The sequence below is a fragment of the Plectropomus leopardus genome, chromosome 3 (genome assembly GCF_026936395.1).
Source record: "Plectropomus leopardus strain MGB_pleo_1.0 chromosome 3, ASM2693639v1, whole genome shotgun sequence".
Taxonomy (NCBI): domain Eukaryota; kingdom Metazoa; phylum Chordata; class Actinopteri; order Perciformes; family Serranidae; genus Plectropomus; species Plectropomus leopardus.
This window is the reverse complement of record NC_142178.1, coordinates 21,910,420-21,936,458: the sequence shown is the minus strand read 5'-3', so window position 1 is coordinate 21,936,458 and position 26,039 is coordinate 21,910,420. Positions and strand designations below refer to the sequence as shown.

Below are 26,039 nucleotides of genomic sequence, written 5' to 3'. Positions count from 1 at the left end.
AATGCTGAAGGAATTCAAACCAGAAGAACACAAGAAGAAACAATCCTCACTGCTATGAAGCTAAATCGTGAAATCCCTCTAAGTTATACATACCATACCTTTAAGAATGTTTAGCAATCAATTTCCTGTCCAGTGATCGTTTCATAAGAAATGTCTGCATCTCAGACTAAAAAAAACAAACCTCCAACTTTAAAGAAGAGCGATCTTACCCTGAGTCTGATTTACAGTTCTTCAGTTCCTCCGCTCTGATCCTGCAGCACATAATCCTGCAGGTGGATCTCCCTTTGATCAAAGCCTGCAGGAGACCAGAAAAAAAAGAAATAAGTCCACGTGAGGAGCAGCAGAGGTGGACAGACGGTAGCTGATCCTTACAGCACAGGCCTTTGGATGGTATCCTCATTTCCTTCTTGACCCCTGACCTCTAACCCCTAACTACTTCCTCCTCTCTGGAATGTGTCCTTGAGCTCCAGTCGAAGGAGTCGGTAAAACAAATCCCCTCTGCGCCATCAAAGAGGACAGACTTCCGTTAAAAGGTGGAAATCTCCCTCCTGTTGGCTTTTTTGTTAAGTGTCTGTCTGAGGGGACAAAAAACAGCAGGTCAGAGGTGAAGAGGGTCGAGAGCGGACAGGAAAGCATAAAATTCACATCTGGGGTTGCACTTGTTCAGGGATTACACATTACACACGCACACATACACACACACACGTGCATACGCAGTTGGATCATAGCATTTACAATCTACCTGTACAGAAATGGCTCCTAATGCAGCTGGCTGCTGTCACTGAGAAAGTAATTAGAGACTGCTGCAGGAAACCAGAGGGACGCCCATGAAGAATCACTCTGCAAAAAGTCTTTAATCATGAGTGTGTGATGCTTAAACCTGAGAGCATGGCGGTGATCTTCACACACAGTTTAATCTACCCAAAAATACTGTATTCTGACACAATGTCTTACAGTAATGTTGCTTTGCGCTGAAAACTGAGAAAATCTCAGTTTTTTCAAACAAACTTTTTTAACCTATTAATTCTTGTTTTGTCAATGCAAATGTAAAAAAAAAAGTTGCCTATAACAACTATTTAAAGGAGAGTAATGTTATGCACATCACTTTAGGTGCAAGGCAGTCAAAAAACAGCGCAAAAGAAGATACATGTAATGTCTGCACACTTACTTACTGATGTATTTATTATATATATATATATATATAAGACTTGCAACAGTGTTGAAACTTCTGTTTTACTTAGAAAAAGTACTGACTGTACCTGACTAAGAGCAAATTTGCAGTTGAAATTTTGAGCTTTTTCTAATGGGTGCTTTCAACAGTGTTTCAGGTTTTTGGGAGGAAAAATCTCCTTTATTTTTGGACTCTGCACCTGGACAAGAAGGACGAGCATGTGCTTGTTTTCTTTGTTTTGCACACTGATTGTTGGATTTCTGACATGAGATACAATAAGGCCAATTTCTGTACTGAAATGAGGAAAAATGGCACTTGATTCAAAAACACATTTGAGTTTTGGCTGGAAGCAAGTTTTTTTTTCTTAAAGTATTTTTTTGACTCAATGAGACAAGAAAAACTGATAAAAATTGTATTTTTTACACGTTTACAATCCACATGTCACACACACGGTGTTCATACATCCCTCCGCTTCTCCTCATTAAAAGTCACATTTCATATTCTTCAATCCAACAGGACACGTTTTATAAATAGAAAATATTTATTTGTGGTGCATAAATACAGTGGTGTTTACATGATTGATTGATAAAGTTGACAAGAGGTAGAAAGAAAGTACCACTCTATGATATAATAGTCCATCTTCAGTTCTGTGTGATAAGCAGGAAGTATTCACGGTGTAAAAAACATCACACTTTACAAATACTCTATTACAAATAAAAACAACATTCTCAAGATTCGAGATTCAAAACTTTGAAACCAATTAATGGCAACATTGATTTGTGGTTCCATGTTTGTATCTGTGTTTTGTGTTCATAAATATACACTTGAAGTGGGATCATGGAAAAGTTGAGAAGGTGAAACAAAATATTCAAAAGAAAAGATGAAATACAGAAGATTTGTCAGCAAACTGTTCAAGTATGAAAAGTAAAGCACTCAACAAGGATCACTTGTGGAATATTATGTTATTATATTTTCTATTAAATTATAGTTTTAATGCATTGATGTATAAGCAGCACTTTAAGGGTGTAAGTATGAGCTCAATTTGTAACAATAAAACATATTCTATAATCTCAGCAGGTTATGAAGGAACATGAAAATGTGAAAAGTAACTATCAACTAGAAGTATAAAGAAACAACGTTCAACTACTCAGGTAAAGTATAAGTGCCTTTTACACTGTATTTGAAAAAAGATCTTTCCACCACTGGAAATCAATTACTTGATAAACACCTGACCACATCCACAACCGCATGAATAATGTAAAACATGTCATATTGGTGACTGTGATATTGGAAACCACTCTGTTCATTTCCTTTGAAATCTGGATCGACAACTTTTCTTGTGATGCATTCAGACACCTTTCACAAGTATTTAAACCTCTGACCCTGAGTAAATTGGTTTGACTTATTTTAAAAGTTTTGGAAAACAGACAACAAGCAAGAAATGTCCCACAAACTTAAAAAAAAGAAAATAAAAAGAAATCGGTACAGAAAATTATTTTTTTAAAACTACGGAAAAGTGGCAAGAAAAAAAAATCTTTTTACACCTTTATTTCAAGTTCATTTACACGTTCTTTTGTTGTTGTTGTTGTTTTACTACTTCAACTGTTTGCTAATTTCTTGTACTTTTTGGGGATCATTCATTTTTAAGTTATCCATTGCCCTTTTCCGGGTTTTTTTTAAAGAAATCAAGCAAATTTCCTCAGTTTTCAGAGGGTTAATGCACACTGTGGAGAGAAAAGCTGACTATTATTGTCTAAAAATGAAAGATTTGTTGCTGTTTGAAAAGCACAAAATAAATCCTGTGTTCAGTCTGATCGTGTCTACATCCTCCTGACATCTGGAGTCAACAGTCGTCACTTTGCAGGAGGGACAGAAAGAAACTGCACACACTGACCCACGAGTCGCTGCAATTCTCTTCAGCCGTTTTCCGGTGGTCCGCGCGCCGCGTGCACGCTGTGGTGTTGGCGCGAGGCGGTGGCGGCGGTGGGGGGGTATTATCAATTCCTCCGGACTGAGCAGAGGCCACAGAGCTGAAGACGTCCAGCTTGAAGTGCGCATCCCGGGGTGCGCGCTTACACATGGAAGCCTTCACCAGCGCGCGCTCGTCCTCGCACGCTTTGTCTTGCAGTCTTTTGAGCGCGCGGCCCACCTGTTTCCAGAAGCCCTTGTTGTTGGACCGGTATCCCGGGCAGCTCTGAGGTTTGCCGTTGTATAAACACTGCAGATCGGTGACTCCGCCTTTGACGCGCGCCACCGGGTCCTCGCATTTCACCGTCAGCCTCACCGTGTCCCCGACATCTTTCGCCCCCCACGTGCATTGCATCTTGTTCTTGGAGAACTTCCCACGAGCTTTCGCTGCAGGTTTGTCGCCGCTCCTCTGCGCTCTGTCGGGGGCCGCTGTGGTCACCGTCCTGTCTCGGTCTCGGTTTTTGTTGCGCGCAGCGGAGGCGAGAGAGACCTGCTGCCCGAGGAAGGCCAGCAGCAGCCAGGGAGCAAAAGTCTTCAGCAGCAACATCTCTTCTTTTAGAGGACAGTTTATGATCTGAAATAACAGAGGAGGGGTTTTAAAAGGAGATTAGAGCCTCAGTGATGGAAATAATTAGCTCACCATGTAAAACAGTGATTTAAATGACCCAATGAGTAATTTAACGTTGAAAAAAACGATTAATAAAGAACTGTTTTTTTGTCTACTTGTCTTTAGTTTGTTAGGTTTGTCTTTGGATGTTTAGATTGCAGTTATACAAAACAAAAAATAAATATTAATCATGTAAACGCGATACGTTTGTTAATTATTTACATTTTTCATAAATGTTTCATATATTTAATGATTATTTTATTATTTTTTTAAAGTTTTTTTTCGTTAGGAATTTAATGTTATTTGTTTAATATGGTATAAAATCGGGCTATATGTAGCTCGATGTTTAAATGATGTTTATGAGTGGGGAGCTATAGGCTGCTCACGGGATATATTTTGCACTTATTTCTTTTTTTTTTAAAGACGGCATCAAAGAAATTAAATATATCTTTTGTGAAGTTACAATACTTTCTTTTTTCCCAGCTGATAAGGTTTAACGCAAGTCTGGTAACTCTAAGGCATGGGAACAATCGAAATTGAGCCCGTAATAAATAGAAATAAAGAAACGAGGCCACACTGCAGTATATTAAACATACAGATCACATAAGAAAATCACATAGACGGACTTACCGAAAATGACTTGTGTTGCTGTGCGTAAAGCTGCTTCTTGTGGCTCTCTGTGGCCTCGCACATGGCTTTCATACACAGACTGCGGCACGCCCACCATTCCCGCCCAACACACACACACACACACACACACACACACACACACACACACACACACACACACACACACCTCCACTGAGGGAAATCTTGGCTACAGTTTCTTTGGAAATGTGTTTTGTTCCGACATGTCCAAACTGAACACCCAGAGTTTAGAGACACTGTTGGTACGTAACCACACACACACACACACACACACACACACACATTCTTAGAGGCTCGACTCCTCTTTCCACCAATCCGCTGCTTCACTCAACCATGAGGAGATTCTCTCATTCAACTTCCGACATGTGGCTTCACTTGTGTTTTCAAGCAGAGCACAAAAAGACCGATAATCAATACGATCTGCTAATGTAAAATAAAGTATGAGAAGTGATCCTAAAACATGATTGAAGAAATGATTGATGATTGCAGAGGATTAAAACTGCCATTAAACAATCAAATACAGTGCCCACTGTCATATGAGTTTCCTTAAGACTGCATTTACTGTCATAATTACATGGAAAATGTGTTATAGAGGGAGAATTGTTCAGCTTTTTCTATTTCATATAGTTTTTTTTTTTTTGCGTTTTTTTGTTTTGGGTTTTACTTTTAGTTACTTTTAGTTTATTTATTGCCATATGTTCAGTAAATCTATATGGAAAAATATTATATAATTTCATAGGTTAGACATATTTTAAGTTTTAAAGCTCTCCCTTCACCTTGGCAACTAAATAATCTCACCAAATTCTCAATTTAGTGTTTTTTTCTTGAATTTTCAGTCAATCAAATGACCTTCCTCAGCAGGTGGCGTCATGGTGGAAACACAGATTCTCAAATTTCCATTTATTCAACAATTAGCTTTCAGTCTAAACTTTTAGGCCAACATGGTTGAGAAAAATGGAAATTTGAAAATCCATAAATTCTTGTAAAACTTTTTAGACTCCCATCTGCTGAAGATTGTGTGATGCAACTGAAAGCTCAAGAACAGCCACTAAATAGACCTTGTGGACACGGTGACATAGTTTGTCAGTTTTGGCACAGAGAAAATTTCAATACAAACCTGCACACACAATTAATCTCAATTAAGAAATAAGTGTTCAAATCAAATAGAGAGCATCTTTGAATTTAAGGTTCTTCCTCTGATGGTTCGAGAGAATCAAACACTGGACATAAAGGTGTTTGTATCTCCTAAAAAAAAGCCCTAAAATGACTGAATCGGTTAAATTTGAAGGCTTACATACTCCTGAATGGAATGAAAAAAGTGTTAAATGCAGACACTGACCACATTATTCTTTCTATCTGCTTTTGTTCTGTCTTAAATGCTGTTATCTATCAAACAGTAACACATTTACCAGATGTCAGCTCCCTCTGTCCTCATAAACTCTGTCGGTTCCTCCTTCCTCCTTTGAAATCCTGACATTAACTCAGTGATCTCCTTTATGAACTCAATCAGAAGTCAGAGGAGGTCAACCATCAGTTTCATACAGGCTGTTTGTTACAGCAGTCACTGCTAGTGTTTTGCAAACTTCCGTGTATTTGTTGCTGTTCAGTACATTTTAAACTGTACTTTTAAACTATTAAAACGTAGCGGAGCATCGTTCTGGTGTGCTCTGGTGGCGCTAAACTCCTGGACTCAATGCACAAACCAGCTATTTTTAAATATCCCCTCCAGAGAGACTCTCACTCCTGCCTGTTGTTATTGGTTCTGAAAATGTCAGCATGTGCAACCTTGTTCTGTAGACAGCAAACAAGGTGCAGATGTTCTCTGTATCACTGGTAAAGAGGAAATACAGTGAGAGCTGGATGAAGCAGTGAGCGACAAGAACCCCACTCACATGTGAGAGTGTCGTCTGTGGTGGAAACGCTGAACAGATCTTCAGTCCAGCTTTGTGTCTGTAAGGTTACAAACACTTGTAAAGGTACTGTACTTAAAATTTTTGGTAGTTAACAGTTACACATTTACCAGATGTCAGCTCTCTCTCTCCCCATAAACTCTACAATCTATAATCTATAATCTTTTTTGTACCTAAAGTTCACATGTTTTAGAACATCTGTCAAAACTGGTAAACATCATATAGCACAACTAATTTTCTTTGCATTTTTCCAAAATTAGGTCCCATGGGGGGATTTTGCTTCCATAGGGAGCAGAAACAGCTGTTCAAGAGACCTCACCTCAAACACATTAACAGCGACTCCAGTTCATTCAGATGTTCCAGTTCAACCAGTCATCAATGAACCTAAAACACAGTATGTTTTGCTGCTAGAATGAGAATAAAAAGGTTTATTTAAAGGTCCAGTGTGTAGGATTTAGGGGGACATCTCGTCAGAAATAATAAATATGTTTTCTTGAGTGTATAATTACCTGTGTGACGTCTGTATATGCTCCTCTGCTGTTGTCCCCTCTTTCTCTCTCTCTCCTGTCGCTCTGCCCAGGTGTGCTGCGTTATCTGACGCGGTGCAGCAGGGACGCAGCTGCTCAAGATGTGTCGAAACACTGGAGGCTTTTTAACCATATTCAAGGCTACTTTAAGGTTTTTCACAGACATCTTTACCCTCAGTGCTTGAATCTCTCAAATTCTAACAGTCTTAAATTAACCAACCAAACCCCAAGAACCCTAAACTTACTCTGCTTAATTATTGTTTATTTATTTATTTACAGAACAACATATTTTGGGACTTTCCTAAAGAAGTCTCCCCCTTTTTGAACAGTTGAAACACACAGGGGTTTAATCTCAAACTAAACAGATCATGTCTAGCTGCTGTTTGTTTATATTATGAGACAAATGAAGGATTTTTGTTGTCAAAGTGACAGAAATTAGATTATGAATCTCATGTTTGGATTACTTTGAGGTGTTAGGATAATTTAAAGTAGATCTACTTACATGTAAATTTATGCAAACAGTATCCTATATGTTGCAAGAGGATGACATCAAGAGAGCTTGGAGTTCTTAATTCAACAAAACAAAGCTACAACAAGCCATATTATGCAAATATACGTTTTTAGATTGCTCAACGTTGAATGGAAGAAACTGTACACCATATTATACATCCATAACTTAGTATTTTATGCAGTAAATTTGGCGTTTTTGATGCATTGATGTTGACCTATATATTCACTTACAGCACAGCACTGAGTGTGTGTGTGTGTGTGTGTGTGTGTGTGTGTGTGTCTGTCTGTCTGTCTCCCCTCTCTGTGTTTGGCAGCACCATCTTGTGGTTGTCAGAGGTTTGGTACCATGACTAAATGATGAACACGTGTGGAAGAGAGCATACATTTACTCAACTATCTACATGGTTTTGATGTATTTTGATTGATTTTATTTTATTTTGCATATTTGTTATTGATTATTTAGGATGAATGTCCTGGTCTAAACATATTGGTGACATCAGTTGTGGTGTATCTGTAAGTTGAAACGTGGGTGTTGAGCTCATTCTTTAAGGGCTTTTCAGCTTTTGCAAAGCAGTGTCTTAATATTTGGTTATGACTTATTGACAAAGAAAATTACAAGTCTAATCTCTCTCTCCTTTTTTGATCAAATATGTCCCATGCCAAAGAGCACGTCTTTCAACAACTTGAGGTCAACTCAGCCAATCCACTTTATACTTCTACTCCTCTACTTTCCAAAGAAACATATTGCACTTTTTTAAACACTTATCTGAAAACTTTAGTTACCAGATACTTTTTACATTAAGAGTATAAAATAAAAACATGATACATATGTGTTGCAAATACATTGCTGGATATCAAACCATTTTTGGGCTTGCGGCTCCTGTGCAAAAAGGCAGTGTCTGGGTGTATTTTCAGTCTACAGATTTTATTTTTAAAACCTAGGGTTAATTGAATATTTCACCAACAAAAATACAAACATTACAGAAAAGTAAGAGAGAAAGAAGGAAAACATAGTTTGTCTCTTTTTTTCTTGCTCCATTAATCATTTTATAGCCCCTCCCAGTTTATCTTGTGACCCTTTTGGAGGGGCCCAGACCCTCAGGTTTGGAACCACTGAACTACATCACCTCATTAAGGTCAACTAAATAATTAAAACTAGCTCCACCTAAATAAGCAACAGTCAAATCCTGTTCATGCATTGTTGCATCCACATTATCAATAATGTCCACTTTTCTGCAGGATGAGTACTTTAATTTTCAATACTTTAGAGGTACATCAGACTGATAATACTTCTGTACTTTTACTGAACAACTACTTTGAATGCAGGACTTTTTTTGCAATGTTGCATTAGTATTTTCACTGACCTACCCCCAGTAAAAAAGTAAAAGTAGTAGAGGGGTTTTATTTTGACAAAATCCCTAAACTGATCGAAAAAAGACACAAATTGATGCATGGAAATAGACAGATTGCAGGAAATGAAGTGTTGATGCTCACATTTTTTTCTGACAGATGAACCCCAAACTGCCTGTTGCATACAGTATAAATATCTGAGTGCAAATCCTTCACCACTGAGGTTTCCTACTGGAGTTTGTAAGTTTGAACAATGTTTGGAGTTTGTTATGACTGACAGACTGTTATGAATGTGCTAAATTATGAGAAGTAGCTGCACTCAATTTGATGAGAGTAACAGTGAATTGCAGCCTCCATCCTCATACATAATGTTTGTGTGTGTGTGTGTGTGTGTGTGTGTGTGTGTGTGTGTGTGTGTGTGTGTGTGTGTGTGTGTGTGTGTGTTAACAACACTGGTGCTGAAGCCACATGCGTTTCCTCTCACACAGACGTCCTCTGTTCCTGCACACGGTAGCTGCTGAGACTCAATTCATCAGCTCACACAAAGAAGTGTTTAGCTCTGCTCAGACGCCCTCTGAGACCGAGCCGTATTATCTTAAATGCAGCCGGTGTCTGTCAATTAACAACTTCCTTCGCCAGGCTGCAGACATGTTGTTACAGCCGGCCACGAGGTGAAACAAGGATCTCTTTGAATGAATGAATGACACAGAAGAAGAAGAAGAGAGATCTCCACTCTTTATTCTCTTTACCTTCACATGTTGTTGGAACATTTATGTGACACGAGGAGGGAATTGTACATCATATACAAACAGAATCACATGCCTGCCATTTTTTCCCTTTTACCTTGCTGTGTGTTTTACAGATTTTTAAAAAAAATACACTACATGACAGTGCAAGCAGCCGTCCCCAAACCGTTCACAGGTGTAGGTCGAGTGTTTTTTGGCTTAGCCTGTAAAATGCTGCAGAGGTGGGAGTCAGACCTCACAAGGCAACAAAATCACTTCAGAGGCTCCCGCACAGATCCTGAAAAGGTCGAAGATAGTCGAGAAGAGTTCTGACTGGGTCCATCGCTGCTGTTTCCAACCTGGAACAAGGACAAATGAGGGGATTTTGTGAGAAAAATAGTAGATTTCTTTGAAAGAAAATATCATTTTATGAGAAAGATTGGGGATTTTGTAAAAAGACAGTGAAAAGTGCTCCATAAAATAAGCCAAATGCATGCAGGAATGAATATTTTGCAAAAAAAACCCCACTTTATTCATTCACGCCAAATCAACTGCAAAGTTCCTATTTCTATTTCTAACTTTTTCAGCTTTCCTTTTGCTAAACTTTCTTTCTAATACTCCTGTTCTTCCTCTTCTTCATCTGTCCATCACTCACCTGTGTCTGCAGGATCCACTCAGTTTTGGAACCAGCTGATGAAGTAGGTGCAGACTCCCTGGAAGCTCTTCCAGCAGTACTCAGAAGCGATGCGGGAGGCTTTGGACTCGCTCTGCTCAGTGGGACGAGTAGTGGTCTTCCCGGGCTTGGGGATAACTTTCTTGGTCTGGGTGGTCTTGCCTGGCTGTGGTTTGACGGGCTGTGGCTGTGGCTGGGGCTTGGCAGGTTTAGGAGTGCTGACGGGCTTGCTCTGGGCCGGCACCACCGGTTTACGCGGCTCCTGAACGGGCTTGGAAGGCTTGGGGGTGGTGGTCTTGGGCCAAGCGGCCAAGAAGGTCATCTGGGCATCTTCGGGGTATTTCTTGCACATGGCTTGGCGGTAGACTTTGGGTCCCTGGCAGGCGTGGCTCAGCTTTCTCATGTCCCACATCATCTGGGTGAAGTAGTGGCGAGGGTTGAGGTTGTAGGCGCGGCACAGGTTTGGTTTGCCCTGGAAGTCGCAGTAGTAGGAGCGTCCCGCGTTCTGACCCTGGCTCGGACCTTTGCAGGAGACGCGCAGGCGAGTATAGTCCCCGGCTCCGGACACGACCATGGTGCAGGTGTCTTTGGTCTTGGTGGTGAATCTGATGGGCTCATCCCAGACGCTGCGTTGCTGCTGCTGCTGTTGTTGCTGTGGTTGTTGCTGTTGTTGCTGCTGCTGACGGTTGTCGTTGCTGCTGGTGTTGGTCTGAGCGTGTGACACACAAACAGCCGCTGCCAGAAACAGCAGCGCCACTCTCATCCTGGCTCTCATGGCGGCGTTGAGTGTGTTAGTGATGGATGGATGAAAGTATGGGATGATGTGTATGTGTGTATCCGCACAGAAGCTTGAGGTGTGCAAGGGCAGGACGCATCTGAGTGAGACTTTATAAGGCTGACGCTCACAAAGAAGGTATTATTCAGGTGAGCGGAGGGACTCCTCCTCAAGGACCGACCCCCCGTCTCTCGCACACACACACACACACACACACACACACACACACACACACACACACACACACACACACACACACACACACACAGAGCGATCACATGAGGCCTGTGTGGTATAGCTAAAAAAGTGATGGATGAGATGTATGAAAGGAGGGGGAGAACATAAACGGAGGGAGGAAGAAGAGGGGAGGGGGGAAGAGGCCAACAGGTCTGTGGGAGCTGAGGGGGGGACGGAGAGAAAGCGGGCTGAAGGAGGGTACACATGAAGCCAAATGTTGTGAAAAAGAGTCGCGAGACATTATATAATCTCACATAAGAAGCTCTTTGACTATTGATGAGGGGGAGAGGGGGAGGAGAGGACTGAAGGTGCAGAGCCACATTGCAGCCTGAAGTCATTTGCTGAGGGTTTAAGTTGATCTGTGAACTCTGTAATTATAAAAACCTCATCATGTTCATTTTAAGATTAAGATTTTGTTGTTTGGGCGCCTGGTGGCTCAGTGGATAGAGCGGTGCCCCATATACAGAGATTGTATCCTCGCCGCAGCAGTCGCAGGTTCAATTTCGGCCTTGACCCTTTGCTGCATGTCGCACCCTCTCTCTGTCCCCCTTTCACGCTTAAAACATCCTGTACGTTAAAAGCAATAAAAGCCAAAAAAATAATCGTTGAAAAAAAAAAAAAAAAGTTTTTTCACTGCAGCAGCAGAACAGCTTCCGGTCTGTTGTTGCCATGCGACTATGCCATTAGGGAAGAATCTAGGGTTGTCCGGATCGGAAGTATCGCTATCACGTCCAATGGACTTATTTTTTAATTGATTTATTGTCCATATCTGTCCATCACTTTTACTCTTTGTTCGAAGAAAAATGTCTCCGTGAGTACCGCCATGACTCGAACTTGTAAATATAACACATTTATCAAACTACACAGCCGTGTCAAAGTGATGTAGGCTTAAACAGTGAGACTCACACCCCTAGACCAACAAGTCACAGAGGCTGTTTTATCTGCAATTTTTGCTGAAGGAAATACAGATCTGGTCTGTCTAACTTCAAATTAATCTTTAAAATTCAGAGCGCTGACCATTAATGGAACTTGGTCATGCCTGCTCGCTGTCACATCCTCATAGAGACGTGCAACTTTTTGTTTTGAGTTCAATAAAAAGAGTCATTTCCTCATTTTGGTGAAGTTTTCTTTTTGAGATTTCTTTTTTGCCTTTTTGCCTTTATCATTTATAGCTTGTCCGGGAGTTGAACCCAAGACCTCCCAAGCGAGAATCATATCCCAACACTATGTACTGGGATCAAGGAGGATCAAGACTCATTTCCAGACCAGATTGGACATGTCGTCCTTTCTGTATTTTCTCAGCATGCACTGAGATCCCTTCCCAGGAGGACGTCCCCCAAATATCTCAAGCGGTACCTTTGAAATGGAAGCGTCACAGTTCATTTCTCACTTCCTCTATATCTGATATATCTAAACTGTCTCCATTTGAGACTGAAAGTGTTTTGATTGCTTATTTTTGTCCGGCGTCTCATTGTTATGGTCAACACTCCAAACTTTGGCCATGGCTGACAGATGGAGCACAATAACTGACTGGTAGATCCTGAGCTATCTATTCGGTTTATCAAGTTTATCAATCATACTTTTACTTTTGAGAACTCTTTATTCTTTCCAAACTGTTGATCTCTTTCTCTCCAGTGTGTTTTATATTCAACAGTGAGTTGGCCTGCTAAATGTATAGTCACTTAAAAGTTTTAATTTACAAGCCAATTATTGATAAAATTCCCATCTACTTATATGATATGACTGTGAAATATGGAAATACAATCTCTGTTTGCAGGATTTTTTACATTTTTGTTGTGCCCAAAGACAGAACTGCACTAGGGAAAAGATCTCTTATATGCATGGAAAAACCAGCACATTTATCTGAGGCCTACAGACATGGTGACCTTGACTAAGTATGGTGAAATCTATTGAATCCAGGCTGTCTGTGTGCAACAGTTTTATCTGATTGGTTGAGTGGTTTTATGTAACCGTTATGCCAGTTGTTGAAACTCTGTGTTGCTGCTATTCTTGGCCAGGTCTGTCTTGTAAAATTGAGCAAACCTGCTTAAATAAAGGCTAAATAAATGAATAAAACAAAATTCATACACTGAAATCTCCGAATAGCATCGAACAGCACAGACGCAGCCTTTGAGGAGACGTACACCATATGTACCTGTTGGCTGGGACACAGAGCGGAAGAACATAGTGTATGTATAGCACGCTGCTGTGTACAGAGTCGCACATGTGTGTACACACGCACACATGCCCTCAGTACATTCAGGAAGTTTTGTTTTTATAGCCATCAATCTGGTGAGGAAGAGAAAAAGTTCCCCTGTAAGAGACACTGGGAATGCAAAGCAAACACGTGAAGTACGTGTGTGTGTATGTTGTCTGAACCAGATGTTTCTCTAAATTAAATTAGTGTAGTCCTGTTCTGATAGGATGCAACGGCGTCACGCCACCTCAACGTCCGCCAAGCCCCCCCCCGCCGAAATAGACCTGAACCCTCTCAGCTGCTGTGTGTGTGTATGTATTTAGCGCTGCATATGTTATATGAATGTTTCTGCATTCCCCGGTGTTCTGTGTGTTTTGGCAGACAGGTTTTTTCAGGGGGCGTGGATGTCCAAACCTTCTGTACATTTACTTTACCTATATCTATCCTATATTCTTTTTCATTGCTCGCTGTGGGTTAGAGTTTATGTACAGTATATATAATTTTTGGGTGATTTATGACTCTCAAAAGAACAAAAAGTACGATCAGTTTCCTCAGTCGGTGATATAACAGTAGATACATTTACTTTCATGTGTACGTTCCTTTTTTACACTGCCTACTCCACCCTGTAATGACTAAAAACATATTTTAAACTTGATTTTAAATAATTTTTTATATATTTTTTGTAATCTTTGCACCTTGTTAATCTGTATCCATTATTATGTTTAATATTTATTTTGCTCCATAAAGCACTTTGAATCGCCCTGTTGTATGAAATGTGCCATACAAATAAAGCTGCCAGCAGACACTTATAAGACTGAAGTTTTTATTCACAGATTTGCACCCTCACCACAAACTGCAGCCGTATTTCAAGGTTTTGTGTGTGTTTGTTCCGCAACCTCTGACAACACAGAGGCTTCTGGGAGATTTTATTCTTAAACCACTGGATGGCGAAGAAAAAAAAAAACCCTCAGACTACACAAGCAACTAGTGGTCACTAATGGTCTGGCGAGAAATGCCAAAGACACAATATTTTGTTTGTTAGCTGTCTTAAAACCTTGTCAGAGATTTGTGTGTAATGTGTGTGTTGAATAGCTAGTAACACTTTGCCTCTTGTTGTAGCGCTGGACCAAGATAAACGTTGGACTTCGTGTTTCAAAGATTTGAATATTAAAATAACTTAGAGCCAAACTGTACTGCCAGTTTTCTCCTTCAGTGCTTAAAGCAATAGTTCAGCAGTTTGGGAAATATCTTTTTTTGCTGCTGAGAGTTAGCTGAGAAGAAACAAAACACTTTCATATTGTTAACCGTAAAAGATACGGCTAACGGACGGTTAGCTTAGCACAACGACTGGAAATGGGAAAACAGCCTGATGAAAGGGAACAAAATCCATGTACTAGCACCTATGAAGCTCAATAATTAACCCTCTATTGCATGGATTATTACTAAAACATGATAAAGATGTATGTATGACAAACAATTGCTTAAATAATGGAAATATGTTTAAAAAAAATATGGGGGGTGAAATAATTTTACCATTTCACAAAAAAAACATCATATCTAAGCTGTTTTTAAAAAAAGAGAATTTAAAGTTAACAAACTCAGCATGTAAATTTTTGTTCTTTCTTTTTAAAGATAATTTTTGGGGGCTTTTATTGCCTTTAATTGACAGGACAGTGTTTTGCGGACATTTTCTATGAATATAACTGACTTTGGCAATTCCTTGACTTCACATAAGCATTCATGTTTTTTTCTGAAGCGTTAGGACAATTATTGGATGGACTGCCACCACATTGACTACAGATGATTACGGTCTCCAGTGGATGAAGTGTAATAACTTTGGTGATCCCCTGACCTTTCATCTAGTGACTTCATCAGGTTGAAATGTCAGTTCGTCCAATGCTTTGGTTCATGACCATTTACTTTGCTGAGTGCTAATGAGAAAATGTCATTATACTAAAACAGTAAACTCAGAAGGTGAACAGGGTACACATTATACCTGTTGTTTCTATCTTTATGCAAAATTCAGCTAACAGGCTGGTATTTAACAAAAAGCCATGAACATGGTATCTTCTCATCTAACTCTCAGTGACAAATAAAACAAGCATATTTCCCAAATTGTTGAAACTAATTCCCTGGTCGATGCAACCTGTTGAGCCAAAATGATGCGCGCTACATTACAAATATTGTTAAAGACGAGAGCGAAAAGAGCTACCTCTACAAAAATCTACTTACATGTTATAAAACAAACATTAACAAAAATATATAAAACTTTCAAAAGCTTTGAAAGCGTAAAAAATGTACACTTGTGTCACCGTGTTATAACTGATAAGTAATCAAATGTATTCTCTACAGGTAGAACTAGCTATGCGGGGACATTGCTCTGATAGTCAATGATGTACAGTTGGACGTACTAGAGGGACGGCTGTGGTACTGCTGAGAGAACACTTGATAAAGTAGAGTTGGCTGACATCTGAGGTCCTTGTCAAATGGCTTGAAGGGGGTCTGAGGGGTGGGACGCTCTCACCACACAGTTCCTGATTGTTGTTGTTCTTCCCTTTTGGTCCTCGGAAGTGTTACAAGATCTGAATGGAAGAGCTGGAAAGTCTGGTGATCCTGGCAAAGACAGAGAGGCCATATCAGAAATAAGTTGCCTCACTGTGTTTTCTTTTTTTTATCATCCCCGAAGAGAGGAGTAGACAGATGAGCACTTACCACGAGGGACATATCAGTTCCAGCTCTCTTGTCCGCTGTGGAAAAAGAGAAAATAAAAATCAGCTTATATTCAGTAAAGTCAGAATAAAAACACAGTAGACCCTTTTTTAAATCCTGTCTTAAAAACAATCACTGCTTTTTCTTTGATAAGAATGAGCAAACAAAAACACAAATTCCAGATGTTCATAAATATTTATATTGGAATCATCGTCTCGGAATAAAATGCATTTTGACTCGGTCTTGTCTCGGTCTCGGACATAACAGAGTCCGGATTTTTAATCAAGAACATTCAAGCCCACAATGGCTTTATTTGTTAACATTATTACTGTGATCAGATATAAAACTTCCTTCCTCAAATCCAGCCAGTCATGTATGTCCTTTGTAGATTGTTTTTTTGTCAATGATAACGGCTGCCACCCTTCACTAATGTGGGAGCAGATCCATGAAGACGCAGTGTGGTTGTTTGGGAGCAGAGATGCCAACTCGTCTGGAATCAAGTTCAGCTACCTTAACCACAGCGAATTCATATGCAAAACAACAAACCAAAAGAAAACAATCGGCAGAGAGCGAGTTCTGCAAGGCAGCGCTTACTGAGACGCCGCTTACTGAGACGGCCAGGACAAGTTGGTCTCAGTCACTAGTATACGCTCAATTTCCTGCACAACTTCAGATTTTTATTTCCAACACACAGAGCAGCATATCACACGTAAAAGTCAAGTCTTTGTTACCACACAGTGCTTGTTCTCCCTGCAGGACACCCAAGGACAGACACAAAAATCGGTCTTATCTGAACATAATTTGGATGCGGGACACATGACAGTGTCAGGCGTATCGGGGGTCTTCACTCTAAACCAAGTACATCATGAGAGCCTTTTTTTTTTTAAGTCTCCGTGTTTGTTGTTGGTTAGAGGAGTGATGGATGAAAGGATGAAGGATGAAGAAAAAAGAAAAAAGAAAAGTAAAGGAAAGAGGAGAAAAATCTCCCGGGTGAAGTCAGACTGAAGATGGTTGAGTGTCTGATGGTTCTCAGATGGTTTTAATTGTTAGATGAGGGTTTGTGGAAAGTTATAACCGACTGTCAGTACCTCATCGACGAGTTCCTTTGGGTCATCAGTCGCAGTAGCACGGGGGAGCAGACGCTCGAGGGAACCGGGTCAGAGTGTCGTAATAGGGAGAGCTACATGTACAGACACATGCACACACACACACACACACACACACAGGTATATATATGGGGAATTTTTATAAACTTAACGTCTGTGGAGAAATGTACCGAACAGTCTGCAGACTATCAAAATTATCCCTCCACCAATTAACACCGCGGCATGCAAGCAAGCAGAGTCACTGCTCGTACCTGACAGCAGCGAGATCTCCGTGGATATCGCACACTTGCTCACCATGATTACCTGTATTACCCATACTGCAACACAAGAGTGAGGGTGGACAGGTGAGAAAGGAAACGGGCAAAAAGGACAGTGTGATCCTCGGACATAAAGTCGAAAGATAGGACGGAGAAAATGATGAAATGATGATCCATGCAAAGAGAGGAGGACCATGAATGTGATTTCTGCTGAACAAAGAAAGATGTGGAGAGATCCAAAGTGGAAGTGTCCCATACCAAACAGGGAGAGGGCACGTGGGAGAGGATGAAAGGATGCATGAGTTGCAGACAAACGTCAAAGTGCAACAAGCCACGGATAAGAGGAGCTAGAGAGAGAGTGGAAATAACACGAGGAGGAAAAATGACGAGAGTCAAAAGCCGTGAAAAGGAAAAATGACGGAGAGAAGGACAGAAAAGGAATAGTTAATTTCATTTTGATTTACAGAAAAGATTCAGAAAAACTATGAGCCAAACTAACAAAACTTCTGTCTGTGGCTACATCGTGTGTGTGTGTGTGTGTGTGTGTGTGTTTGGACTCACTCTTCAAAGACGTCCTCTGTGTCCATCCTTCTGTAAAACTTGGCCAGTTTGGTGGAGAAGATGATACTGGGGATCAGGAGGATACAGCAGCCTCCCAGACCAAACCAGAATGTGTTCTGAAAAAAACATTTACAAATTAGTTTTCACATTTTTGTCTCCAGTTAACCTTTGATTCATCCCGGCATGTTCAATTAACCCTTTAACACTTGGATCACTTTTTAAATGTCGTTTTTGCTTATTTCAGGTAATGTTTTTGTAACTTTTGACGACTATCTTGCTTATTTTTTGGGCCATTTCTTTTTAAATTGCTTGTCGCCCTCGTATGTTTTTGAAAAAAATCAAGTCAATTTTCTCAGATTTCAAAGTTTTAATACCAGTCTCTCTGAAATTGATTTTTTATTTGAATATATTTTGGTTTTAACCGTTTGGATGTTTCAATTTTTGCAGATTTTTCCTGCTATGAATCACATAAAAGCATATGCACATGGATGCACAAGAAATGCACACATTCCAGGGCACAAATAGGACAGAACACAAAAATAAAAACACATGTGCACGTACACACGTGCAGCACATACAGCACAGTAGCTGCAGGCCCTGCTGGAGCGCTGACATATAAAAAATCTCTGTTTATATTGACCACAGTCTCTGGCTTGTTTGAGCTCTCATTAAACTCTCGCAAACTCACACACGATATATAGCTGATATGTAAATATAAGATTTTTACAACTCCTCTGGGCCAGAGTAAAAACCCTGAAGAATCTACAGTGTGTGTATGTAACTCCCCATCCTGCCTTAGAACAGACCCTATCTCATCTCAGTGTGTGTGCGAGTGTGTGTCAGAGACTTGAGAACATACTGTTCCCGTACATGTGGCCGAGTGACTCCACAGACTTCATCACTCCCAAAAAACCCAGAGCTCCCTCAAACCATCAAAGAGCCATTTATGTTTCTAGTGTCTACTCATGAGGGGGAACATGTACTGTACATACAGCTGTGAAATGAATCAGAGCACCTCAGCAGCCTGCCACACACACATGCATGCAAGCACGCACACACACACACACACAAAGATAACCACAGTGTTCTGGTGCCTTACCACTGAATCGACTATGAAACTGCAGGCTACTATCTCCATGCTGTCCACGATGTTACTGATGGGTTTACACTGGGCCACCTCTGCAGTCAACTGTGGGGGAAAAAAAACCCAAAGTATAGATTACAGTGTATGTATGAATGACGTCAAACATAAAACCATGACTTGATGAGGATGGTGTAGCAGTGGAAAGATGATCTCTCCTCAGTGTTTTTATTACAGACTTCAAAATGAAATCAAAGTGGCGTCTGGGATTGTTAAAATAATGCTGTTACAATCAGAGACATTTTAAAACATCCTGTTTACTCTAAAGAGTGCAGCCAGAGTTTTATTTTTTATTAACTATCATCAAGTCCAAATCACTCTGCATTATTTTCTTAAAGGTTCCAACTAAACTGTGTTCGCCTCAAAATAACACTCTTCCCTTCTATTGACATGAGCTAGGGTCTTTTAAAGGAGACATCAAAAACTGGTAGTATACTCACTGAGTTTTTAACCCATTCTGTGTACTGTTTGAAGTATCCCACCAAGGTCTGTGTGTAACCATGCGTTTCCTTGACACAAACAGAAAAAAATGTGAAGAAATGTGTGACTGTGGTCTGTCAGAGTTTGAGGATTAGTGTGGGAAAGATAAAATAATGAGTAATTAAGAAAAAAACAAACAGTATACCTGTTTTACCACATGAGAGGCGTTATGAGTGATGAGGTACTCGGCTGCATCGATGGCACTCAGGATATTCGTAACCTTGACCTAAAAAAGAGCGAGTGATTTTGTTTAGTAAAGTGTTTGTTGTTACAGAAGTTAATAATAGGTTTTCTGGACAGTTTGATTTTCAGACTGTGTTGAATCAATCTCTGTGTGCTAAAACACAACAGTAATAAAGCATATTATGCTTCCTCACTGGCAGGTCGTTGGACATCCTCTGCAGTTGCTTGATACTCTGGCTCAGCGTACTCTGTTCGTGAAGACAAAAACACAAACTGTCACAAAACAAAGCATAACTGCATGTCTAAATGACTCTTGGTGGCCCACCACAGCACGTCACAGCTGTCACAATAACGACAACACTGCTAAGACATAAACACGCACGAAAAGCACTGTCATAATACATTATAACAACAGCGGCTTACCCGCGCTCTGACATATTTCTGTCACCATTTAATCAACAAAAAGGAAGAAAAGAGAAAACAAGTAAAGTTAGGAGGAATGGCTAAGACACATGAATGTATGCTTCATTTTTTTGTACTTTAATTTGTCACCTGATAGTTTAATTACTTTAGATGTGATTTTTCTAATATACATTTTCATATTTTTCCTACAGTTTGCCAAAAATGAGAAATAAGCTAAATTTCTTTGTTGCATATTATCTTTAATTATCTATATCATCTGTTAATAAGCCTTAAAATCATAAATACATAATGTTGTTTGCTCTTAGACGCTGCTGTCGATAAAAGAAAGGTGTTATTGGACATAGAGGAGAACTGTGCGTATTTGCTTGTGAGGTATATGATGTGTATAACTGGTGATGAGATTACCATTGCTTGCTCCATGGGAACCACCTGGTCTCTGTGAATTTGTCTGATACTGCTGGCGTGTCCTTTCAATGCGTTCTCCAGAGCACCACGTGGCTGTAAACAATAAAACAAACACACGCACAGAGAAAAGGATACAGCAGTTTAATGCAGATAAATCTTTAGGATAATAAGATGATGAATATTTATTTTACAATTTTTTATTCCTTCCTCTCTTCCTTCCTTCCTTAGGAGCACATGCACACACTAATCCTTCTGTGGCACGTACCACGTGCCTTTAAATGGCACAGTTCCTGTGATATGTACTGCATGTACCATAAATGTGTAGTTGTGTGTGTGTCTGTGTGTGTGTGTGTTTTCATGTGAATGGGCAGCTTGTTCACACCAAAAAGCCCGATCACTGAGCATGAAGCAAAATCATTTTCCAGAGGGGCTTTCCAACTGTACATTTGGTCTTGTTGGTTTAAGAATATTTTATGTTTTCTATCCCATTACTCCAGCCCAGAACATGTCAATATTAATTAAATGAAATAACTAATTAGACTTGTCAAAAAAAACACAAAAATATCTAAAGTCAACTGCTGGGTCCAAATAATTTCACCTCAGTCAACAATCTGAAGGGACAGAAGGATGTAGATCAGGAATTCAAAACTTTCTTTGCTCAGAGGCCACTTTTGCAAAATGTCAGGAGGCCAGGAGCCAGTTAATAAACAAACATTTCTGATATTTATCAGATAAAAAGAATAAAGCCAGTAAAGCCCTGTACATGTGAGGTGTATGCAGAAGCGTTTCAAGGATTTAAGGACATTCAGGGCTTGACCCAGAAGTCTATCGGGGGTCACGGGGATCCTCCTCTGGCGTTTTGCCTTTTAAAAACAAGCTAGATTTTGATGGTTTTTATGCACTCTAGCACCTTATTTGATTAAAAGAACAAAAAAAAACAGTGTGAATCACTTTATTTTCATTGTGAATTTGTAAAAAGTCGGAAGGCCACCTGCCTGGCCAGATACGGCCCATCAGCCAAAAGTTGAGTATCATTGATGGAGATGATTCATTTTACAGTTGTAGCAGTTTACAGCACTTCGGTAACGTAAGTTGAACTTGAATGGAAGCTAAATGTGAATCATCATACCTCGATCTTGTCAAGTTACTCGATTTTTTTTTTATCAGTGGCACTGTAGGTGTAACTTGCATACCTCTCTGCAGTACCCTCAAAACTCTTACTCACAGTAATTCAAAGAAATTTGTACAACATACGTGTGAAAAACCTCAGTATCACATTTCCTTATGATCTTGGAAATTGAATTATATACCGTTATTATAGTACCGTCATGCCATTGCTGTAATTTGCTGATAATATTAAGATGAGACTCACCAGTTGGTCAGCCTGAGCCTCCAGGTCAGCAGAGAAGGTCAGGAGATCCACGAGAGTGACTCCCTTATTTGCCTAAAACAACAAAACAAAGACATTCTCTCATGACGCAGGGAAAACATAGCTTTGGAGACCCTCAATTTGCAGAACTTTTGGATTTTAATTTCATTTCTGATAAGTTTGACTTAAGTTTCAGTCTGGATTTTCAATGCAAAATCATAGTAAAGATTATTTCTCTTTTTATAATACTGAACAACTAAGAGATTTCATATAACAACAGTTATACTTCTGTTTAGTTTATGATTGACACAAAAAAAGTGACAGATACAAAAAGAACAACAGTTGACTGTTAGTAAATACACAGTTAACCATGTTGGGACCTGCTTTTTGTCTCCACTTGGGAGAAAAGGTACTGTACACACACACAAACACACAGACACACATACATAGAGATTACCTCAGCCAGGTAGGCTTCATAGTCGATCTGTCCGATTCCAGAGTTGGCGAAGTTAATGAGGTTGTCTCTGCCGGCCTTCTCCAGCAGCGTGATGTCCTGCAGGTCGACCTGCACGCTCTGAAATACTTTGGCCAGATCCTGGTTGTACTGTTATGAAACACACATATGGCGTGATCAATTACCATTCGTCTTGCTCCATCAGTGCATCAGTAACACAGATTAGAAATTGCATATCCTGCACGGTAAATGGACACCCACCACAGTTCTGTTGAGGAAGGAGTTGATGTTGAACATGGTCTCCAGCTGCAGAGAGTGGTACAGACCGTTGTTCTCATAGCAGTCCCTACGAGACAAACACAGCGTGGTCACACTCTGACACTCCTCCAGTGTAAATGTACTGTAATGTAATTTATACAGCTCATTTCTTTCGTTTTTTTATCCATAGAAATATGGGGATTCATTGATGTTTATTTTGTACATTTATCATACTTTAAGGGTCAATGTGCTGCTCATCAGCACTGTTTCTCCATGTTACATTTTTCCCTACACTTTCTATTTCCAGACACATATTCTGTCAATTGCAACAATGTGTTCTCAGGGCAGACACCGTTTGGATGTGCAAATACATAAAGTCCAGATGGAAAAATCTGCCAAAATAAAAAACAGTGAGCTTTATGCACAGTATGTGCAGTATTAGCTGTTGGCTTGTTACCTGTACATGCTCCCCAAAGTCAAGTCGATGTTCGGGTTCTGAAACAGCATCCCAGGGAGAAAGTTCTTCTTTGCGGGATGAACCAGATATGGTGTGTCTATGATCTGCACACACACACACACACACACACACACACACACACACACATGCATATTCATCAGCACAGGGCCACAGTGTTGTCCGTTATGTAATCCCGCTCCGATATGACCCTCTCCAAGATAAACAGAGAGAGAGGCAGAGAGAGGGGTGGAAATAAAACGATTCAGGAAGGGCAAGTTTGTTTTAAGCACCTTGAATAGCTGTCGGTTAGCGAGCGGTTCACACACCATCTTCTCCACGTTGCCCCCCGCAACAAATAAGGTGGTCACGATGGCCATCAGCACCCAGGCGAAGATAAAAGAGAAGCCTACCCCACTGAAAGGGAAGGGTCAGAGTGTGGGAAACATAATCACAGACAAATAAGTTAAATTTGTTTTGATGTTGATGTTTGATGCTAATTAACTGACATCCCTCCATCTATTTTTCTATAACTGCTAATCCTTTACAGGGTCACGGTGGGGGTGGGGTGTATCCCAGCTGACAGTGTGCAAGAGGCGGGTTACACCCTGTATAGGACACCAGGCTATGACAGGGCTGACACACCGAGGTCGACACCTACGAGCAATTTAGGGTCAAGAATAACTTGCATGTCTTTGTGGGAGGAAGCCAGAGAACCCACAGAAAACCATCTCACTGTGAGGCAACAGTGTCAACACCTGCACCCTCTGGCTGCTTCTAATTAACCGGCATTCAAGTTCCAATTTTAACAGGTTGGCTCTTTTTTCAGTAACTGGAAGGCTAAAAAAGTAACAACTAAGAATACCTTTTTACTGTTGAAATAAAATACTAAGCAGGTGCACACCTGATAAAAATGGTAGATTGTGAGACATACAGGTGTATAAGACTGAACTTTGGCCACATTTTTCCCATTAAGAACATCATATCATTAGATTTTAACATGTCAGTAACATAACTCCACTGCATCTCAGCTGATATTTATTATTGTATGAAATACAGTCTATAGATAATATAGTTAACTTGTCTATACAGAGATAAAACGAGGCCTGTGTGCTGGTGCCTTCAGACTTACTGGAGAGACAGGACTGAGTATCTGTAATAGACAAATTTAAGTTGCCAACGTAAGTGAGTCTTTGGCTGTCGTCGAATAGTCCTTTTGTTTAGGAGGGTCCCTAACTGAGTGAAATAACCTGGAAGTATCTAGTGGATGCCATGCTTCGAGTTCTCCTAATATTAAGGAAAGGTGTCAAGGTTGTCCTTGTTAAGCCTATAAAATGTGCATGAAACAACAAGGTAAGAACGCACAGGGCGAAGAAATAACAACAACAATAATAACAATAACAATAACAATAATAATAATAATAACAATAACAATAACAATAATAATAATAATAATAATAATAATAATATAAAGTGCACTTTTCAAGATCCATGTCAGTAAGTTGCATAAAAGCTAATACACTGAGGATAAGTTTTTGGTAATCCATCATCTGAACATTGTAGTTTCACCAAAGGAGACACTCGTCAATAACATATGCCGTTGCGTAATTACAGAGCTGAGTAAGTGCAGTCAGTTTCTCTAAACAAATTGGTTGTCTTTTCCTAAGTCCTTATGAATTCTCCTTCACATCTTTCCTTAACCTTATGAAATTTTCTATCGAGGTTCAGGAAAAGTGGTTGGGAAAGGAGAATATTTGGACTTTTTGACCACAGCTGGTCTTTGCTCATTCTTCCCCTCCTGTGTTCCTGTGCTGCCTTTCTTTAATTTGTCCATACACACACCTGCCCTGCATCAGCCTCGTTAGTCCTTCACTGCTCTTGATTTCTATTAGCCAAGTAGCTCCCTGCCTGCTCTTCTGCCTAATCACCTTATTGCCCTCACCTGAGCTTCTCCACAAGCACTTCATCCCCTCGTCAGAGAAGTTTGTATTCAAGTCCTGGTTTTCAGTTCAGTCTTTGTTGATTTTTTGATTTGGTTGTGTGATCTTAAGTTTGCTGTTTCCCTGCTCCAACTCTCAATAAAGAATTACCAAACTCAGCTCCTGTTGCCTGCACTCTCCTGGATTTGGGTCCACGTTCTCAACACCTCATGACATGTTCAGCATCTACTTTTGTTATTTGAAACTAGCTGAGCATCAACTTTCAATAGTTTCAATACAGTTTTACTAAACAATTTAATGTTACTGTCTCAGTGAGTTACCAGTTTGACTGTCTTTTTCATCTAAAGGCATATTTTACTTTACTAATACTCTATCCTTGTCACCAACTGTCATATATTTTCTTCATTCACTGTCTACATTTATGTGTGCTGTGGTAATAAACCTTTTTCACAGTAGAAATTTTTGACTTGTCAAAGTAGGATGAACACAGGTATGTCTAATAGCATTGATTACCGCTTTGTTTCATTCAGGTGCACTAGATTGATGTAGCAGTGTGATACAATAGCAGGACCCTGGGACTGGCATGCTTAAATAGGTTGCAGCCAACATCATTAAGCTTGTATCACATTTCGAAATTGGTCGAAAGGTCTGATACCCTGTTAACAACAGTGCACTATATTTATTGTCCACTACTTTATTTAAGTGGAAGTATATAGGATCTATTACGTGTGGAGTAATGAATGAGTGAATGAGTAATTTCAGGCAGTTTCAGGTTGAGTGTTGGAGTGTTGTCATGGTAACATACGCCATTAGCAGGTTGCCGCCGGTATTTGATAGGCATCCTCGGGTTGTCGGTGTAGCTTGTTTGTCGTAGCCGCAGGTGCCACACAGCAGTCCGAGGCAGTTAAAAGCCAGGACCAGGACGACCATACAGAGGACCGCCACACAGCCGATCCACCTGCAGCACACACACACACTTAGTGTTGTCATTGGTGAAGACA

The 26,039-nt window shown here is 40.1% G+C and overlaps 3 protein-coding genes and 1 long non-coding RNA gene across 13 annotated transcripts in view; all 4 read right to left on the bottom strand.

Moving 5' to 3' along the window:
• Window positions 1–1,693: 1,693 nt before the first annotated feature.
• LOC121942656 (fibroblast growth factor-binding protein 1-like) lies at window positions 1,694–4,517 on the bottom strand. Its single transcript, XM_042485921.2, has 2 exons — window positions 4,377–4,517; window positions 1,694–3,713 (listed from the first exon to the last, which is right to left on the bottom strand). Exons 1-2 carry the CDS (start codon window positions 4,446–4,448, stop codon window positions 3,015–3,017), a joined length of 771 nt encoding a protein of 256 aa, XP_042341855.2. The 5' UTR covers window positions 4,449–4,517; the 3' UTR covers window positions 1,694–3,014.
• Window positions 4,518–4,808: 291 nt separating this feature from the next.
• LOC148189986 (uncharacterized) lies at window positions 4,809–6,874 on the bottom strand. Its single transcript, XR_015776263.1, has 3 exons — window positions 6,814–6,874; window positions 6,624–6,711; window positions 4,809–6,344 (listed from the first exon to the last, which is right to left on the bottom strand). It is a non-coding gene; the product is annotated as an uncharacterized LOC148189986 (long non-coding RNA).
• Window positions 6,875–9,412: 2,538 nt separating this feature from the next.
• Window positions 9,413–12,442, bottom strand: fgfbp2b (fibroblast growth factor binding protein 2b). The gene is made up of 2 exons (XM_088075877.1): window positions 10,072–12,442; window positions 9,413–9,775 (listed from the first exon to the last, which is right to left on the bottom strand). The coding sequence occupies exon 1, from the start codon at window positions 10,862–10,864 to the stop codon at window positions 10,091–10,093; it is 774 nt and encodes a 257-aa protein (XP_087932003.1). The 5' UTR covers window positions 10,865–12,442; the 3' UTR covers window positions 9,413–9,775; window positions 10,072–10,090.
• Window positions 12,443–15,717: 3,275 nt separating this feature from the next.
• The window catches only part of prom1b (prominin 1 b), a 28,711-nt gene continuing 18,389 nt past the window's right edge, over window positions 15,718–26,039 (bottom strand). For 3 of the 10 annotated variants that reach the window (XR_015776257.1, XR_015776259.1, XR_015776260.1), the window contains 16 exons: window positions 25,844–25,996; window positions 23,392–23,515; window positions 23,102–23,205; window positions 22,648–22,732; window positions 22,390–22,536; window positions 21,936–22,007; window positions 20,564–20,656; window positions 19,930–19,983; window positions 19,698–19,778; window positions 19,513–19,581; window positions 19,031–19,120; window positions 17,932–18,047; window positions 17,365–17,430; window positions 17,096–17,187; window positions 16,011–16,045; window positions 15,718–15,911 (listed from right to left, as the gene is read on the bottom strand). Coding sequence is in view for 3 of the 10 variants with exons in the window: in XM_088075874.1 (XP_087932000.1) it covers window positions 17,687–17,717; window positions 17,932–18,047; window positions 19,031–19,120; window positions 19,513–19,581; window positions 19,698–19,778; window positions 19,930–19,983; window positions 20,159–20,176; window positions 20,564–20,656; window positions 21,936–22,007; window positions 22,390–22,536; window positions 22,648–22,732; window positions 23,102–23,205; window positions 23,392–23,515; window positions 25,844–25,996 (1,237 nt within the window). In the remaining 7 variants the exon portion in view is untranslated. Of the gene's footprint in view, window positions 15,912–16,010; window positions 16,046–17,095; window positions 17,188–17,364; window positions 17,431–17,459; window positions 17,718–17,927; window positions 18,048–19,030; window positions 19,121–19,512; window positions 19,582–19,697; window positions 19,779–19,929; window positions 19,984–20,158; window positions 20,177–20,563; window positions 20,657–21,935; window positions 22,008–22,389; window positions 22,537–22,647; window positions 22,733–23,101; window positions 23,206–23,391; window positions 23,516–25,843; window positions 25,997–26,039 lie in introns of those variants that run through there. The other 7 variants (XR_015776256.1, XR_015776258.1, XR_015776261.1 and 4 more) reach the window with 6 other exon arrangements.

Coding starts and splice junctions, on each gene's coding strand:
- fgfbp2b (XM_088075877.1), bottom strand. CDS start 10,864: ATGAGAGCCAGGATGAGAGTGGCGCTGCTGTTTCTGGCAGCGGCTGTT.
- LOC121942656 (XM_042485921.2), bottom strand. CDS start 4,448: ATGAAAGCCATGTGCGAGGCCACAGAGAGCCACAAGAAGCAGCTTTAC. Junction 3,714..4,376: donor AGCAACACAAGTCATTTTCG/GTAAGTCCGTCT, acceptor CTGTTATTTCAG/ATCATAAACTGTCCTCTAAA.